The 17,170-nt window shown below is 37.6% G+C and overlaps 3 protein-coding genes across 4 annotated transcripts; 2 read left to right on the forward strand and 1 right to left on the reverse strand.

The window, feature by feature from the left end:
* The first annotated feature begins 1,748 nt into the window (after positions 1-1,748).
* On the forward strand, positions 1,749-3,463 carry LOC137728556 (high mobility group B protein 3). The gene is made up of 8 exons (XM_068467313.2): positions 1,749-1,922; positions 2,039-2,086; positions 2,229-2,330; positions 2,440-2,497; positions 2,631-2,675; positions 2,790-2,870; positions 2,963-3,058; positions 3,176-3,463. The coding sequence occupies exons 2-8, from the start codon at positions 2,046-2,048 to the stop codon at positions 3,194-3,196; spliced, it is 444 nt and encodes a 147-aa protein (XP_068323414.1). The 5' UTR covers positions 1,749-1,922; positions 2,039-2,045; the 3' UTR covers positions 3,197-3,463.
* A 977-nt stretch (positions 3,464-4,440) lies between these two features.
* Positions 4,441-6,258, forward strand: LOC137713550 (uncharacterized). Of its 2 annotated transcripts, none has more exons than XM_068452871.2 (6): positions 4,441-4,609; positions 4,719-4,794; positions 4,894-4,984; positions 5,298-5,382; positions 5,572-5,728; positions 6,047-6,258. In XM_068452871.2, exons 1-6 carry the CDS (start codon positions 4,568-4,570, stop codon positions 6,160-6,162), a joined length of 567 nt encoding a protein of 188 aa, XP_068308972.2. In that variant the 5' UTR covers positions 4,441-4,567; the 3' UTR covers positions 6,163-6,258. The 2 variants fall into 2 exon arrangements, with proteins under 2 accessions (XP_068308972.2, XP_068308965.2); XM_068452864.2 differs by having other exon boundaries at positions 4,448-4,609; positions 4,719-4,806.
* A 1,520-nt stretch (positions 6,259-7,778) lies between these two features.
* Positions 7,779-16,709, reverse strand: DAW1 (Transducin/WD40 repeat-like superfamily protein). Its single transcript, XM_068485290.2, has 23 exons — positions 16,421-16,709; positions 13,385-13,515; positions 13,095-13,179; positions 12,870-12,923; positions 12,652-12,743; positions 12,460-12,557; positions 12,246-12,321; positions 11,739-12,117; positions 11,324-11,647; positions 11,013-11,216; positions 10,790-10,885; positions 10,620-10,683; positions 10,398-10,525; positions 10,030-10,276; positions 9,773-9,930; positions 9,560-9,681; positions 9,353-9,476; positions 9,201-9,259; positions 9,027-9,123; positions 8,755-8,944; positions 8,508-8,621; positions 8,306-8,427; positions 7,779-8,132 (listed from the first exon to the last, which is right to left on the reverse strand). The coding sequence occupies exons 1-23, from the start codon at positions 16,457-16,459 to the stop codon at positions 7,971-7,973; spliced, it is 3,165 nt and encodes a 1,054-aa protein (XP_068341391.2). The 5' UTR covers positions 16,460-16,709; the 3' UTR covers positions 7,779-7,970.
* Positions 16,710-17,170: the final 461 nt, after the last annotated feature.

Genomic DNA, 17,170 nt, shown 5'->3' on the forward strand with positions numbered 1-17,170 from the left:
TTAGTTGCTACATCTTCAAATCACTCAGAAATACTTGCTTTACATGAAGCAAGTCGTGAATGTTCTTGGTTAAGATCAATGATCCATCATATTCGGAATTCATGTGGTCTAACTTCAAAGACAGACACTCCAACTGTCATTCATGAAGATAATGCAGCATGTGTTGCCTAAATGAAAGAAGTATTCATCAAGGGTGATAAGACTAAACACATATCTCCAAAGTTTTTCAGTGCACATGAGCTTCAGAAGGCTAAAGTTATTGAAGTTAGACAAATCTGTTCCAATGAAAATCTGGCAGACTTGTTCACCAAATCTTTAACAAAATGCACGTTTTAGAAGATAGTGTAGAGTATTGGATTACGTCAACTTACCAAACAACTAAATTTGGAAAATGCCGAATCAGGGGGAGATATATATCAGAGGAATCATTCATGATACATGCATGTTGTACTCTTTTTCCTTCGATTAGGATTTTTCCCACTAGGTTTTTCCTATCAAGGTTTTAACGAGGCAACATAAGCATAACAATCCAAGTAAAGTTGTACTCTTTTTCCTTCGCTATGGTTTTTTCCCACTGGATTTTTCCAAGCAAGGTTTTAACGAGGCAACTAATGTTGATATGTGGGCATCCAAGGGGGAGTGTTGAAAACATTGGCAATGTTGAAACCATTAGCAATTTAATGAATGCCCACATAAGTTTTTTCAATACCCACACAAAGTGATTTAGATTTTGGAAATAAAGGCGATCGTATTTTCAAAGTCATGTGCTCTAAATTTCAAAATGTAAGAATATGTTCGTATGGAGTTGCTCTATAAATAGAGCACTTCGACCGCTATCAAAAGACACAGAGTAAGAAAGGAAAAATCAATAACATCAGTATCTATTCCTACCTCTTTTATTTGTCATCCTCTTGTGCTATAATTACAGTGTAATATTTTACACCTGCTTCGCTCATGTCACTAGTAAATGTTATCTCTTTAATTTTGACCTATTTATAACAGATAATTCATTGTTTCCAATGCTAGTATCTACTTCAAAAATTTTAAGAAGTAAAATATTGCTATAAATTTAACACTAAATTGTGTAGTAGTGTACACTAAACCCTATATCATTAGATTATACATATGATGATTAATGATTACTATGGAACATTATTTAAAAGGTTTAATATCGTAATCAGCTCTTAAGCCAAAACCATATCATGATATTGCAAAGCGTTTTACACAATCCAACCAACTTACTATTAAAAATGGGTTAAAACAACTTGAGTTAGGTATCGAACTCGATACTTTTAAGCTCGAGCTCGACTCGTGTAAGAACTTAGGCAAACCTAGCTCGAGTTCGAAAAGAATAAAAAAGTCAAACATCAGCACAATATTTTTCGATTCAACCGGATCGTTTGCAGCCCATCTCTAAATTAAAAAAACCAGAAATATCAAGCCATCAAATTTCCTTATTTACCCTCGCCTCAATAATATCCCACACCAATATAGTTGTTGCGTACAACACGTTTTATTCTACCGATTCGATCAACCTCAACCACTAGAGACACCAACGCACAAAATCAAACCCCAAAACCGTCATTTCACCCCTACCCCTATCACGTGCATTCCCACGTGGCCGCCTCGCTAGCGAAGAAGCACACAAGGAAGCACAGAAGGGAGAGTCCAACAGCAAATGAAGGCATAGCGCACGGATAGCTGACGCGGCAAAACATTTTTGAAATCCCGCCGAAACCCAAAACTTCAATTTTTTTGGTTAGTCGAAATTCAATATTGCCCCTTCCTAATTCCTTCTTATCCCCCTACCCTTCTTTCCTCTCCCAAACTTCACACACACGCACCGCCTAACAAAAAACAAAGGCGTATTAGCTCTTTCTCTCTCTGCGTCTTCGTCTTATTTTCCTTCTCGAAAACCCTAGGTAAACTCGCGCCTCCGCCGCTCTGACTCGGTCCGAGTCGCGCTTTTTTTTACCGTTTCTGAACGATTCTCGCTCGTTCTCGCCGGTTTTTTACGGTTTTTTTTGTGTGTTTGCAGGTTCGCCATGGGGAAAGCCAGAGCAGCTGCTCCCAAACGCGATACGAAGTAATTTTTTTGCTCTATCAGGCTTAGATTACTCTCCGATTGCATCGGTTTGATCGGAGATCTTCGATTTGTTGTAACGTGCTTTGATTTTTGCTCTGTTCGTGTGTTTGAATTTTTGTTGATTTTTTTTTAATTTTGGTAGGTTGAAGACTAAGAGTACCGGAGCGAGCAAGAAGCCCGCGAAGAAAGCCGGAAAGGATCCGAACAAGCCGAAGAGGCCTGCGAGTGCCTTCTTCGTCTTCATGTACGGTCAACTATCTTTCTCTCTCTTAAGTTGAATTTCTAGATCTGACTTTTTCTCCATCTATCTGTTTTGTTTTACTGAATTTTACTTTTATTTCGTACTTGTATAGGGAGGAGTTCAGAGAGAAGTACAAGAAGGACCATCCAAACAACAAGTCGGTTGCTGCTGTAAGTCAAATCTCTTTCTCAGATCTACGAGCTTGTTCTTCGATTTTACTCTCTGATTAGTTGATTTGATTAATTAATTAGAGTTTAAATTTATACAAATTAATTTAGATTTTGTGTAATGGAAACCAAACAGGTCGGTAAGGCTGGCGGTGAGAAATGGAAATCGTTGTCAGATGCTGTGAGTGTTCAATTATCGTTTTAATTTCATTGATTAGTGAGTAATACGAAATTATTTGGTCAATTTTGGTGTTGGATTTTATTGATTTGATTGTTCTGTCCTTGAATTAATCAGGAGAAAGCTCCCTATCAAGCCAAGGCAGATAAGAGGAAGGTTGAGTATAACAAGAACATTCAGGCATACAACAAGCAATTAGTAAGCGCTCTTGTTCCGACTTTCGTTTAATTTGTTTAGTTATCGGGTTGAGGATATTTGTGAGACTTTGTTGGTTTGTTTATGTGAATTAGGCTGATGGACCTAATGAAGCTGACGAAGAAGAGTCTGACAAGTCCAAGTCTGAGGTAAATGATGATGATGATGAAGACGAGGACGAGAGCGGCGAGGTCAGTTGTGTTTTCGATTAATCGAGTTCACATTGTGGTTTTTTTTCATTGTTTCGCATGTTCAGTTAGTTGAATTAGTTACTTAATTGTTTGTGTTGGCTGTTGGCTGTGTTGTAGGAGGAAGACGACGATGAGTAGAGCAAAGGGAATCGAATGGAGGGGGAGAAGCGATATGTGTAGGGTTGCTTAGAAGATAATTGAAGGGCTTGCCTGCACTTTTTCTTCACTATGGATAAGTTGCTGGCTCTCTACCTTTTGTTTTAGGGATTAGTTTTTAGGAAAACACAAAAACAAAATCGGATTCAGTTTCAGGATTGTCTTCTCCCCGCGATTCCAATGTCGTCGTTTCTGTACTTAATGATCCTCCTTATGTTCAATGAATTTCAGTTTGCTTTCGTTATATAACTCGTTTTATAGCTTCTTATTCCGCAATTTAGTGTATGGTTTTCGTTTAAGTAGCATTTAAGCCTTGGTTAGTATGCTTGATGACTTGGTAATATGATTTGTTTAGTCTACATTTGGGGATTTGGGTTGTATGAATGTGTCGTTGTTCAATCTTCTTGTATGTGATGGGTGTGATTTTGGTGTTTGAGTTTACCCTTCTTGTAGTGTTGACTTTATCTTGGGGATGGTGATTGACTTTGCCTCTGGATGTTGGAACAATTGGGTTGAGAAATTCTCCCAATGGGGACGACAATTGAGATGTTAATATGGTGGTACTCCACTCTCAATCAAACTCTCTTGGAGAGATTGACATTGGCACGGGATGCTACGTTTATAGTATGCTCGTACCATAGAATGAGGCATGACCTACAATGGCACGGGATGCCATGATTTCAGTGAACCTGTGCTATACAAGCTAGTCTCGCTACAGTGAGTTTTAACGTGACCACTTGCAAAAGGTTTTACCAATGGGCGTTGGTCGTGATAAGAAAGGGCATGCAACCAACATGAGAAGAGTCGCAATCAAACGAAAATAATTAAATATGACGACTTTATGCAAATCATAAGATGGAGAAAATAATTAACCAAAAAAATCAGTATATAACGTATAAAGTATTTGATTCCATTTGTGGCTGACAAAAACATATTTGGGGCCTCTGTTTTAATTTTTTTTAATTACATTGGATCCTAACTAAATCCCCAAATTATCCTAAAAAAGATAACAGATCACGTGACTTCATAACCAGATCCCCAAATCAAAGCACTTATTAATCCTCCAGATTTTGTCGGTGTGTTTTAATATAAAATTTTATTATAATGATTACTCTATGATTAAAAAATTAAAAAAATAATAATTCCCCTCAGTAAGCTCAAGTTCATTGGGCTTATTTAGGCCTGGGCGGGCCTTAACTCTCCGACACAGCCAGCCCAAAGCAGTAATGAAATCAACTCCGTACCCTCTCTTCCGCAACGACCTGTCGTTCTTTCTGTAAACTTAATCGCGTAGGCTGATCGAGCGGGGATAGAAACGAACGACAGTGGAAGAGGGAGGAGGAGTAGCGAGAGATGGCCGGCCCCGGAAAGTGCTTGCTGGTGACCGGACCTCCTGTAAGCTAAAGCAATTTCGAGTCAAATTTTGATTTCATATTTCTATTTATTCAATGCTTTTCTCAAAAGTGCTTTCGGTTGGTGATGATGATGTTGATTTCTGGTGCAGGGTGTGGGCAAAAGCACTTTAGTAATGAGAGTATTTGAAACCCTAAAAGCATCATATCCAAACTTAAAAATTCAGGGTTTCTACACTAGTAACTCTCTCTCTCTCTCTCTCTCTTAATTTTCAGTTTTTTCATATGTATTTACATCATATAGATTTCTGTAATTGTAATGTGTAGGTAAGGTTAGAGAAGGAAGTGAGAGAGTGGGGTTCCAGGTGGTCACGTTGGACGGCCGTACAGCTCCCCTCTCCTCCTCCACCATTTCCAGGTCTTTCTTTTCATCCATTCTAAATGTTTGTTGCTTCAGTTTCCATAACTCCATTTCCTAGTTAAAAAGCACTTCAGAAACCATTTTGAAGATGAAATCCATCGACCCAACTGTTATTGCGCCCGACTTTTACTGCACCGGACATTAACAGTTGATAGTCGAGCGCTTATTGTTTTTTCATAGTTTGATTTTTATAAGTGTTTTTCGCTAACATTAACAATATTCGGGGTTCTACTATACTAATTAAGTAAACATTCATTCATATTATTCGGCTACATAGCATTAAACCCTAAAACATGTTTTTGTATGTCAGCCCAGAGTCTTTGAGATGGCCTACTGTGGGGAAGTACAAAGTCGATGTTGCATCGTTTGAGTCACTGGCACTGCCTGAATTGCAGGTGGGATGATTTTTTTCATTGCTTACTGATCAACTCTCGCCACCCCCTCTACACAATTTAGTTAACTTTTAGGCCTTCACGTCTGCGGTATTTTGTGAAACTATTTTCTTGTCGCATTGTTTTCAAGCATCATGCGGCTATGGCATTTGACTATTTGAATTGTGTCATCCTTTTGTGATGTGTTATCAGGTAAGAGAAGATACTGATCTATTCATCGTTGATGAAGTTGGGAAGATGGAGTTATTCAGTTCATCGTTCTTCCCTTGTGTTTTAAGGATTCTGGAGTCCAATGTCCCGTTTTTGGCCACAGTCCCAATTCCAAAATTCGGTCGTGATATACCTGCAGGTGCACTTTCCTCAAGTATTCCATTATTTTGCTTGGCTTGTTACACTGCTGCACAATTGCTCTAATTTTGGTTTATGTTCTAACAGTTTTAGAATCATATGATGATATGTATGATTTTCATCCGAACATAGTAAATTCAAGGTGGAAAATCAGTTTCCTTTTAGGCGTGTTTTTCACTATTTATTGCTTGTTGCACTGGGTTGGAGTTGGTGACCGAACAAAACTACGTATAGAGAATGGCGAAGTTGATGTTAGGTTTATGCCGTCCTGTTTTTTGTGATTAATCTGTATATGACTAGGGTTTCTGAACTTTTGCAGTTGCAAGGTTGAAGAATCATCCGGGGGCAACAATGTTTACGCTGAGCAAAAGTAACAGGGATGCTGTTAAAGAAGAGATATACTCCCAGTTGGTAGCTTTGTTGAGTAAACAATAACTGTGGTCGTTAATCATCCTCAATTGTAAGACTTGAAGGAGCTCATATGGTATTTTCAAAAATAAATACTCAACAGTGCATATCTTCTTTCCGAAATTCAGCATGATATTGTTATTTTACCAACATATAATCAGAAATGGAACTCGAGGGACGGTAGGACATGAGTAACGGGTCACAAACCGTGGTTTATATACAACTTATTGTTGGTTTACCGTCCCTCGAGAGACATCCATGCAAAAGATGTATTAGTGTGTGTGCTTGCACTTGACGAAAATCCGCATCTCTTGTTATTGACAAACCTTCTCATCCTGTTGCTCGTCCGGCTTACTGTAGTTTTTCTCATTCTCGGACTTCATTTGTTTCAATACTTCACCCGCAGATTGGAAAGTTTAATTTATGGAGTAAGAAACTGCCTAGGAAATCTTGTTCTCGTTGTTCTGGCCCCTCGACTCTTCTTTAATAAATGAGCTCTTGTGGATTCAATTAGAGGAAACTAAGCTTAAAAGCAGAGACTGAAACTGCACAAGAAGTACGTAAGCAGAGCGAGAGAGCCACCAAATCAACACCCGTGACTCTATCTGATGGACGTGAGCAATCTTGGGCCAATATTCTCCATTCTCCCTCGGAAACCTTTGTGCAAGCAAGGGACAGCTCTCGATTTCAAACGCGAAAAGAGTAGCCGGCAGCGCTTCATCTGGCAGGCATCGAAGCTCGGGCACCTCAGCTAGATGCAAGCTTTGCAGAGAGCTGAGACGTTGAAACCCCCTTCGGTCCAAAGTCCTACTTAGAGGATTATAAATGTAGAAAGAAGTAAGACTCGCATGCAGCAGCCCTTCTTCTGGAAACCAATCTATAGTTTTTAAAGCTGATTGTAAAGCGCCTAAGAGAGGTAAGTCTTTGTAACCCCAACTGCATTCGGTTTGAGATGAACAATACGCAAAACAACGCTTGAGATGTTGAGGGAGATAATGGCTGGTCAACCATAGAGCTAACAATTTTTCTTTTAACATCCGGAAGATGTTCAGAATGTTGTTGATGCCTGAATTTGTAAATGCGTACTTGGAAAATAACAACCAACAATCTTACTGCCATTGGATCCAGATTGAAACGGACGCGTTAAGGAACCCACTGGTCGTAATTTTGATTCCAAACACAATCGTGAACTTCTTCCCCAAGAAAGCCTGGCTCAGTTCAACTTGAAGTAGATTGAGGTGTGTACTTGCAGTTTGATACGTGTGCACAAATTTTTACTTTTGTGTTTTTTAATGAGTTAATTCGACATACGAATTGTGAAGTGATAAATAAATAGTGTATTTCTTCTTTTTGAATTTCAGCATGATCTTATTTTAAAAACTTATAATAAAAAATTAAACTCGAGGACAGTAAGACATGAATAAAGGGTCACAACCCGTGGTTTATATGCAACTTATTGCCAGTTAAGTGTCTCTCAATGTCTGTTTTTAATTAAAAGTTTATAACTGGTTATGTTTGCATGTGTATCGCATCATTTTTATGCTTTTTCAACTATACAAACTTGCATCTTCAGGCTTTCTGTTAGCTGCTTCATCCCCAAGGAAAAAAGAAGAGCACAAAAAGCTGCTAGACTGAGAGAATAATTTCATCCATGCAACCCAAATTTCCTGATTATATATGCAGAAGTTTCTTTGGTTTTTACATCCATTATGTGCAAAAAAATTAAAGAAAACTGTATGTATCAAACAAACAAGATAGATTTCAAACCCAAAAACAAACCAAATGAACAAGAACGTATAATTTCAGTTCGATTTCAAAGACGAGCTGAGTCGGGGTCATGAGTTTCGCCTATCCTGTTCGGTTCGCAACACTTCTTTCGCCAAGGATGAGAATGATTGAGCTGTGTCTTGCATATCTGCAGCTCTTCGGTTAATGCCCTGCAACTTTCTCGTATTCTCCTGCAGCTTGCTTTGTGCTATTTTAGCAACGTTTGATTCCTGCAGAATAGTAAAACCCCCACAACATCTAGGTAAATACATTGTTTCATCGCCCAAGGTGAAGAATATCAGTGCTATGTGCATGGTTAGGGTAAAAGTTCGTCGTGCAATTACTGTGGTAAGCAAAATATTCTTTAGTCGAGAGACATGCATGCAAAAGAATGTGTGCTTACACTTGACGAAAATCCATATCGCTTCTTAATTTCGTCAACTTGACCAACCTTCTCATCCTGTTGCTCTTCCTGCTTACCGGAGTTTTTCTCATTTTTCGACTTCATCTGTTTCATCACTTTACCTGTAGATTGGAAGGTTTATCAAGTAAGAAAGCGTAAGAAAATCTGATCGATGAGTTCATGTCATCTAGGTTGGACTGACCTTTAAAGGCCATAAATTTGCTTGTCAACTTCTCCTTGTTCAGAGCTGCCAACATATTCTGCTCTTTCGGTTTTTCTCCAGGAATGTCCATGTCCATGTCGATGTCAATGTCATCTTTAAGGAAAAATTAAAATTCATTAAATGACTTTTCCCGATATCAATTCGGATTGAAATGCTAAACTTTCTTGAATTTAAGTACAGATAATCATTCACTTAGAATATTGTATGATGTTAGTCATATGCATACCTAGGTCTAGCTGAAGATCATCATCATCCACAGCCTGGTGATTTGTATTCTCAGCGTCAACTCGAAAGTTAGCAGTTGAAAAGATAGCTGAAAGTTCTTCGATACTTTCTCTAGTATCTGCAGTTTCTATCTCAGGTACATTCTTCGGTTTGCTTCCCACGATATCTTTAATGACTGAGCTAAATATACCCTGCCAAGAAAAAAAAGTTTATGAAACCTTTCATTCCAAAACATAGCAGGCAGAATTGGTATGGTTTCGTTTCCCTATATACCTTTTTCTTCTCCTTTGGAGTGGCACATCCAGCGACAAGCTCTTCTTGTGAAACTATCAAATCTTTCTGGTAAGTCGAGTTGAAAAAGTCTAACAGCCTAGAATATCTCACATTTTAGTAAGAATTATTCACTCAAGTATAAGAAACTTTCAAGGATGTGTATATGATATATACCCGAAGCTTTTGTTGTGGAGCGAAAGAGCAAAGAGAAAGATTTCCTGATCACCGTTCACCTGCGCAAGGATAAAGTAGAGCAAATGAAGAATATTCCTCTGAATCGTCTCTCAAGAAACTGATACGAAAAAGGTTAGATTAGGCTTTTATACCATAACAAGTTCTCCTTCGCACGAAGAACATATCGAACTGTCAGAAAATGAATTTGGTTTCGGAGTGGAGTATGTGAAGCCTCTTATTGAAGTCTCCTTTATGAAGGATAAATCTGGCAAGGACCTAACATTTCACAAGAAGGTTTGTGGGGTCATAATCTACTGTTGAAAAAAGAAGAAGAAAAAATAGACTACGAAAATTACTACCTTATTTCAAATTTTCCACTTGTAAAAAGGAGAACAAGGCCTAAATCATTGGAGGTTTGAAATGTTGATGCCCAGCAGCAAGATGATTGGAACTTCTTCTTGTAGATTACCTTCTTAACTCCCTGAGATAAAAGAAAGAAAGCCGAAAATGAAAGAATCAGATATAACTGTTCTACAATTCACAGTGCCTGCATAAACCAAACTACTAGTTACCTGCATGATATGTGTGAAGGAGTATATGTATGCAGCTTTCTCAGAACACAGCAGCAGCAGAAACTGCTTTTGTGTGGTGTCGTCAACTGTACTACTCCCTTTTATCAAATCAAGACCATTCAATATATTCGATCTGTTTACCAGTGTATCATGCGCATCTGTGTAACAATCACAAAAAATTTACTCGTTATGCAACTTTTCAATGCTTCGGGACTTGAAAATCGCATACTTTCACCCTTAAAGTGTGTAGAACTTACCCAAAAGCTGCATGAAAAGTGCTCTAGTGGGTTTCTTTGGATGAACCAAACTGGTGCTCAATGTGTTTCCATTATCACTATCAAGAGCCAAAACGGATGAGTCCTCTGTTGCAACTGCTAAGATGTTCTTGTCAAAACCATGAAAACTGCAGGTTTGGAAATGCAGGGAGACAATGCCGGTGGATATTTCACTTGCAATGTGCTTTTGATATAACAGAGTTGGCCCTTCTATATCAATAACCGAAACCTGTGAGGAAAACAAATTCACATGGATCAGAATTACATACCAGCTCTACGAAACCTGATAATAAGCATATGTTGGGAAGGAGGAGAAGATCGGAAAAGTAGTTATAGGATAGTAAGCTTACATATCCTTTACTAGACCCGACAGCAAGATGTCCTGTGCTCTGGTTTATGTTCACAGAAATTACAGAACCATTAACCTTAGAAAGTTTCACACTTTGGATGATGTGATCATTTCCTTTCTTTGTACTTCCTGCCCAGAAGTATGTGAAATTCATAAGGACAATTGTAATGTACTTCATTTGCAGTAAAAATGTGACATTCATAAGGCTGTTTCTTAATCATACCTTGAAGAGACAGGAAACTGCTCACGTTGGCATATGGTTCTGGTTTGAGTCTAAAGATTCGAACCTGAAAATCACATATATATAAAATATACCCCAAATTTTTTTTCTTTCCTGAAAGTGGTTAAATTGATTGGTCATAATTCCCCAAATGAATCGAAGATGGTACTTACTGTTCCACTCTGATCTCCAGAAACAAGAAGCCGGGAGTTCAAATCGAAAAACAACACTGTAAGTGGTATACCACTTAAAGAAAGATCATCCTCACTCTGCATTTTGTTTAATGGGATTGGCCAGAGGAGAGCAAGTAAGCACAGTAGTCCAAAGATATCGAATACTACATGATTTGCAAGCATAATGTATTAATATGAGCAATAACAGATGGAATGTTGTTACCTGTTGCTTTAATGATATAATTGGTATTAAAAGTGGACATGACAAATCCCAAAAATTTATGGCTCCATCACTGTGTCCAGTTATGTACAAATTTTTAACTTTTGAAAATCCAGTAAAACGGGATGCATTTAACTGAGTCCCATCTTTCAGTTTTGTCTCGAAAGAAAGGAGAGATGGAAAGCTTTTCGCCAGCAGAAGGTAGTCCTATGCAACCAAAGAAATCAAAGTACCACATTACAAACTTTCCAGACTAATGATAATCTGCTATATAAAAGAATGTTACGGTACATAATCTTAAATGGTCCTATTACCTCATCTGCAGAACTTAGCATGTGGGTATTTTGTGTGATGAATTTTGCTATGGTAATCTTTGAGTCAACAAATGGTATCTTCACCATGATATCCCTTGGTAACGAAGGCGAAGACTTAGATTGGCTTTGTAAAAGATACTTCTCGATGGAACGATCATCATAGGCATAAAGATGTCCTGAGTTACCAAGCAAAAGAAAACAGTCTTGCCTATGTTTGCTTTGCTCACTAAAGCTTGAAATGATCCCCATGTCAACACAAGGCTCCGGCAGTTGAAGCCCTAATTTGATAGTTCGACCTTCGGTATACTCATTCAACAGAATTACCTGCCTCATGAAAACAAAACAAAACAAAAAAAGTCAAATTTTCACCTCACTCAGTTATGCACATGTTACTAATGATTTAAAGTCCAAATACCTGCAACAAGTTTGAAGATGCGATGTCAGACGTGCCCATAACATATAACCGATTTGCCTTCCCATCGGCATAAGCCCATCTCAGTGATGCTATAGGCACTTTGTCCAACTTATATCCAAGATTGAGTTTAGATATTGGAGCACTTTGCGTGCTAGACTCTGAAGGAAATTCAGTTCTTGGAATACTCCAGATGCAAATCTCTCCATTATTGTAGCCAACAACAACTTTACTCCCAAAGGGACATGCCCAGCATGCAGAGGTCACCTTTTTCCCTTCCTGATGAAGTGATTGCAATGGATTTCCTCCCACTGTGTATACAGATTTGCTTTCTCGAATGTCCCATAATGATATTATACCATCTCTAAAAATTATCAGAACCCTGCATCGATACACATGACTCAAGAATTAAGTATAACCAAGTGTTTCTATACCACTTAAAGAGAGAGAGAGAGAGAGAGAGAGAGAGAGAGAGAGAGCAGCAGCAGCAGCAAGGTTTGGTGAGGCTACCTCTTACTTTCAGCTGTTGGTTGAGGCAGTATATGCATCACAGCAGTATCACCAGCAACTTCAGTTGGATTATTCCCTGATGATATGACTGATCAAGTTAGGACAGGAAAGAAAATGCTTGCATACCCAAATTTTAGAACGAAACAAAGACGATAAAATCTATGTATATGACTTCTGAGCATAAAAAATGGAATATTGAAGGACTTCATCTGACCATGAGAAACTGAGTAAGGTATAGTGTATTTCATTTGGACTATATGTTCTTGCTCAAGCTTCAAAACCGTAACATTACCAGCAGAATCTCCAACATACCTGCAAACACAGTTGTCCAACACATAAACTTACTCAAAACAAATGAACCTGCCTATCTGCTTGATCGATCACAATTGGAAGATGACACACTTACATGTATGGACTATGCTGCATAACAGTGAACGAGGTTATATCTTCTTGAAAAGGATGAACATCAGCAAACAGGTTCTTTTCAATGTCCCAAACCTAGGCATAACGTTGCAAAATAACTATTAAATGAGGAAGATAAACAAAGCTAAAAGCTGGGTTTCGATCATTCATTCATCAAACAACGAAAAATATATCAGAGGAAAGCATAGTGCAGAAACTTGCCTCAATGTGGTTTCTGATATTTACATTTATAACGATCCCTTGGTTCTCCATAAACTGGACAATAACATCACCAATAATATCAGACTACAAATACAATGTACGAAAGAAAAAACTGCTAAATATTTCAAGACAAACAAGAGGGTCTCTAAATTGCATTACATTAACATGAAAACCGAAACAAAACAGTTGGAAATCAAAGAAAGCAACACGTAATATGTACAGCACCTGTAAGAACTTGCTTGGAACTGCATTGACAGACTCAAGTAGAGCTTGAGTGTTATCTTTGCCAAACAATTTGATTCTGCCATCCCTGAAAATGTCAGAGAAATTATTGTAGTCAAAACGAAGACTAGTATTTGGACAAAACAGTCTGGCTAATGATATGTCATTGATAATGTGTCGATGATTATTGACAATATCAATGCCACGTCCAATCTGTATTAAAGAACGGACATCTTGCAGAGAGAATTTCTGAAAGCCGATAATACTAATTTTGGTAGAAGAAATGGACTCACTTGGTTGAAGTTGCAAGTAATTTTTGGATGGAGTCATAAGCCAACAAGTTACAGCCTGATGGTATTCCATGATGGAATACTACACGTGGATCGATATCACTGCCCTTAACAATATCAGAATTTCCTCCAGGCTACAAAATAGATAACAAATAAGTAATGTTAACTCTTAAACTGCCTTTAGAAACAAAAAGATAAATCTGATTTTTAATTTAATACTGTCATCAACTGTTCGTTGCCACAAAAGCAACAACATAAACTCTCAAAACCAACAAAAAGGACAAAGCTCTAGTCTATACCAAGTGACTTGTAGCTCAAACGGTTCAGAATCTTCACTAAGGTATTTGTTCGACTTTCTCCCTCCCTAAAAAACTACTTCGAGTCTAAAAAGAGTGTTTTTCCACTAGAAAATCACATCTATTGTATGTCCAAAGGGTCCCTTTATTGCAGTTTACTTGCCTCCTTTTACAAAAAATACATTCAAATTCAAATGCAAGGAAGCAAGTAAACTGCGCTGATGAAATTGACCTAACCCACAAGTACGAGTAGATAAAGAGTTCACCAGATACATTACGTGAGTAATAAAGTTAGTTTGAATATCGACATCTTACTAGTGTCGGACGTTGCTGGAATCTCTAAAACTCTTGATGTTTTGCTTTAGTTGGGCGTTTAGCCCCGTCGTTTTACCCAAAAAAGGTAAATTTGAATAGTATGTCATTGAGTTTCTCCCTCCCTTTGAGCATGATATGGGTCGACAAATCGGACGGTGGAAGCTCGTTGGGCAGTGGATGGAAGAGAAGTGTAATTGGACCAGTTTGCTCGTGGGCTCGTAATGGGCATACACATCCCGGCCCATTTTCTCACTTTGATTTAAATTTGGGCCCACAAAATATCTTTTGTAGATAAATAAACATTTGATCCACCGCCCATCACATGGACGTGTTTTAGATCTTTAGTCCTCACTATATACCAAAATTATTAATCCTTTCTTTTTTTTTATTTGCTATAAGTTGACTATTCTCTCTCTCTCTCTCTCTCTCTCTCTCTCTCTCTCTCTCTCTCTCTCTCTCTCTCTCTCTCTCTCTCTCTCTCTCTATATATATATATATATATATATCCATTAAAAAACATGCATAACGACAAATTAATAAAATATGTAGCAAAGAAATTTGATATATTGTTACTATCGATATTATCACACTAAGGGGAAGGGGTAGGCTTAACCTAGTAATAATGTGGTTCAAATTCGTCTTTGACGAAAATTGAATGTAAGACCTCTTGCTTACCGGTAAAGAAGAATATCACTAGACCGTAGTACTAAGTGACTATTGTTACTTGTTAATTACATGAGAAATATCAAAAGATGACACACATTAGAATATAAGATTTATTTGGGTAGCGGTAATTTCTTTATTCTGAGAAGGGAAATGAACTTTTGTCTTATGAATTGAGATAAATACTCTATCACTCAAATTACGACGGTGATTAAGTACGATATGACCTATGTCATTGATCTATTAAGGATAGGATTTTTTTTTATGGTGGGTACGTGGCAGCTATTTACATGAGGGTGGGGATTTTGAACGCCTTTAATAAAAGTTCAAAAGGGAGCCAAATACTTGAGACCTAAGTTAGTGTTGAAACCAACTGAAAAAGGTAAGTTTTCTAATAAGGTCCCATTCCCCTTGTAAGAAAAAGGAGTCAAAAAGAAAATAGGAAGCATATCAAGACAAGTAAACTCAATAGGATATAGGAATACTATCATGATTTTTTTATAAAACAAGTTCAAACGAGACTTACTGATGCTTATAATTTCTCAAGTGTTATTTAGCAAAGAATATTCGATGAGGCTATCGCACTGTAACAAACAGAAATAGTAAAAATTGCGTGTGTGAAAGATTATAGGCAAACAAGCGCTTTGTGCATCCGGACTATACTCGTATTAAAGATTTTCTCATGACCTAAGAGCGCACGAGTAGCTTTCGTCTAATTGAAAGCCAAATTGGATAAGACAAGCCCAAAACGACATTAAAGTTAAAGCTATGGACTATTTTCAATTAATTAAAGTATTATCATATTCTTGTATGAAAAGTATGAAAATGAAAGCATATTGACTTGTTTCTTATCCAACCGGCCACCTCTCCACAAGGCCCCACCTATTAAAAACGTTTTTTTTCGTAAATATTGACTCGTTAAATAGGTATAGCAATGCATTACAGTATACTAATTTTAGTAACGTCTCTCATCCACCAAACCGACACCTATAACTTTATATGTCACACTCCATATGTGAGTTGGTCTTTTTCTATCGGGTAATGTTAGAGAGACTAACTGTTTAGATCAAATTTTGTAAATTATATAATGTGATTGTTAAAGGTTAAATTATTATTTAAATATTAATTAACGTACTTATTTTCTATTGATGACTCAAATTTGATTTAAAAAATTGATCTATATCAAGCGAATGAGACATTAAAACAAATCCAATGACTTAATTGCGAATTAATCATGAAAATTCTAAAATAAATTTCATCCCATTTGTGCATATATGTAGACATAGAAAACTATCCTCTAAATATCGAAGTGTATTATTTGTTCAAAATTATTTACCTCATTTTTTTACTAACAAACAGTCACACATCAACTGACATTTTTGAAACAATCTAAACTCTCAACTACAACCAAAGTTAAAAAATTATAATTAAAAATCGGGAAGCAACGTGCATCCAACGGCAAAAGATGCATCACAACATATATGATAACAAACAACTTTATTTGCCTGACAAACTATTATCTTAATCAAAATTGTAATCCCATACCCCTTTTCTCCTTTTTGACAAAAACAAGAACAAGAAGAGGGAGGATGAGAAGAACAGATCAAAATCATCATGTACTCAAAAGAAACGTGTTGAGGCCGCTTGTAACTCGGTTGGTTAAAAACGTTAAGACGTAAGTTTCAAATTCCGCGTTCAAATCTCCCTCTCTTTCCAGTATCGCATGTATTGAAAAACGAAGCGAGGGAAGAAGATGATCACTTACCTTCTTGGAAGCCTTCTCCACAAGCTTTCTGACAAACATGGATGATGATCTGTGCTGTCCTCAGAATCTCAGACCAACAAAAATAAATCCAACGGCTGAGAAGCCAAATTGCTCTATCTGCTTTGAAATAACCGACGACGAGAGAGGCCGAGGAGGAAGAAGAAGAAGAGAGAGAGAGAGAGAGAGTGGAAAGCGTGAGAAATGAGCCGTTAATTGCCGTTTTTCCAATTGACGTTGGAAGAGCAATGGGACAGGATTATAAGCGGTTTTTTTAAGGACAAAATACAATAAATGCTGGTGTGGACACGTGGGCGTTGATTAGGAGATCTGATACATTAGGTGAAAAAAATTGTTGACGCTTTGACTTGGCTTTCACTCACTCACTCTCTTTCAAGATTTGTACCAAATGACAGAATTGACCTTCCTGGGACAGCTTCAACAAAGGACACGTGGACACGTGACATCTCATGATTCAACGCGGGACCCACCACACATGATCCTTGCCAATCGATGTTGCCGTGCTACGCGGCCCAATCTGAAACTGCTTACTTCACGGTTTTGGCTACTCTGGAATTTCCACTTTGTAGATGAATGTTATGTATCGGATGAACTAAGCGTTGAACGTGCAATTGAGAATTCAACCATTAGACTTTGGATTAAACAAAAGTTCTCCTTTTTGTTTGTTTTTTTTTATATGTATGTAGATAAGCAGTAGTAAGCATCAGAATGATAAATAACTTTAATTTCAAG

The sequence above is a fragment of the Pyrus communis genome, chromosome 15 (assembly GCF_041283825.1).
Source record: "Pyrus communis isolate YQ-2024b chromosome 15, ASM4128382v1, whole genome shotgun sequence".
NCBI lineage: Eukaryota > Viridiplantae > Streptophyta > Magnoliopsida > Rosales > Rosaceae > Pyrus > Pyrus communis.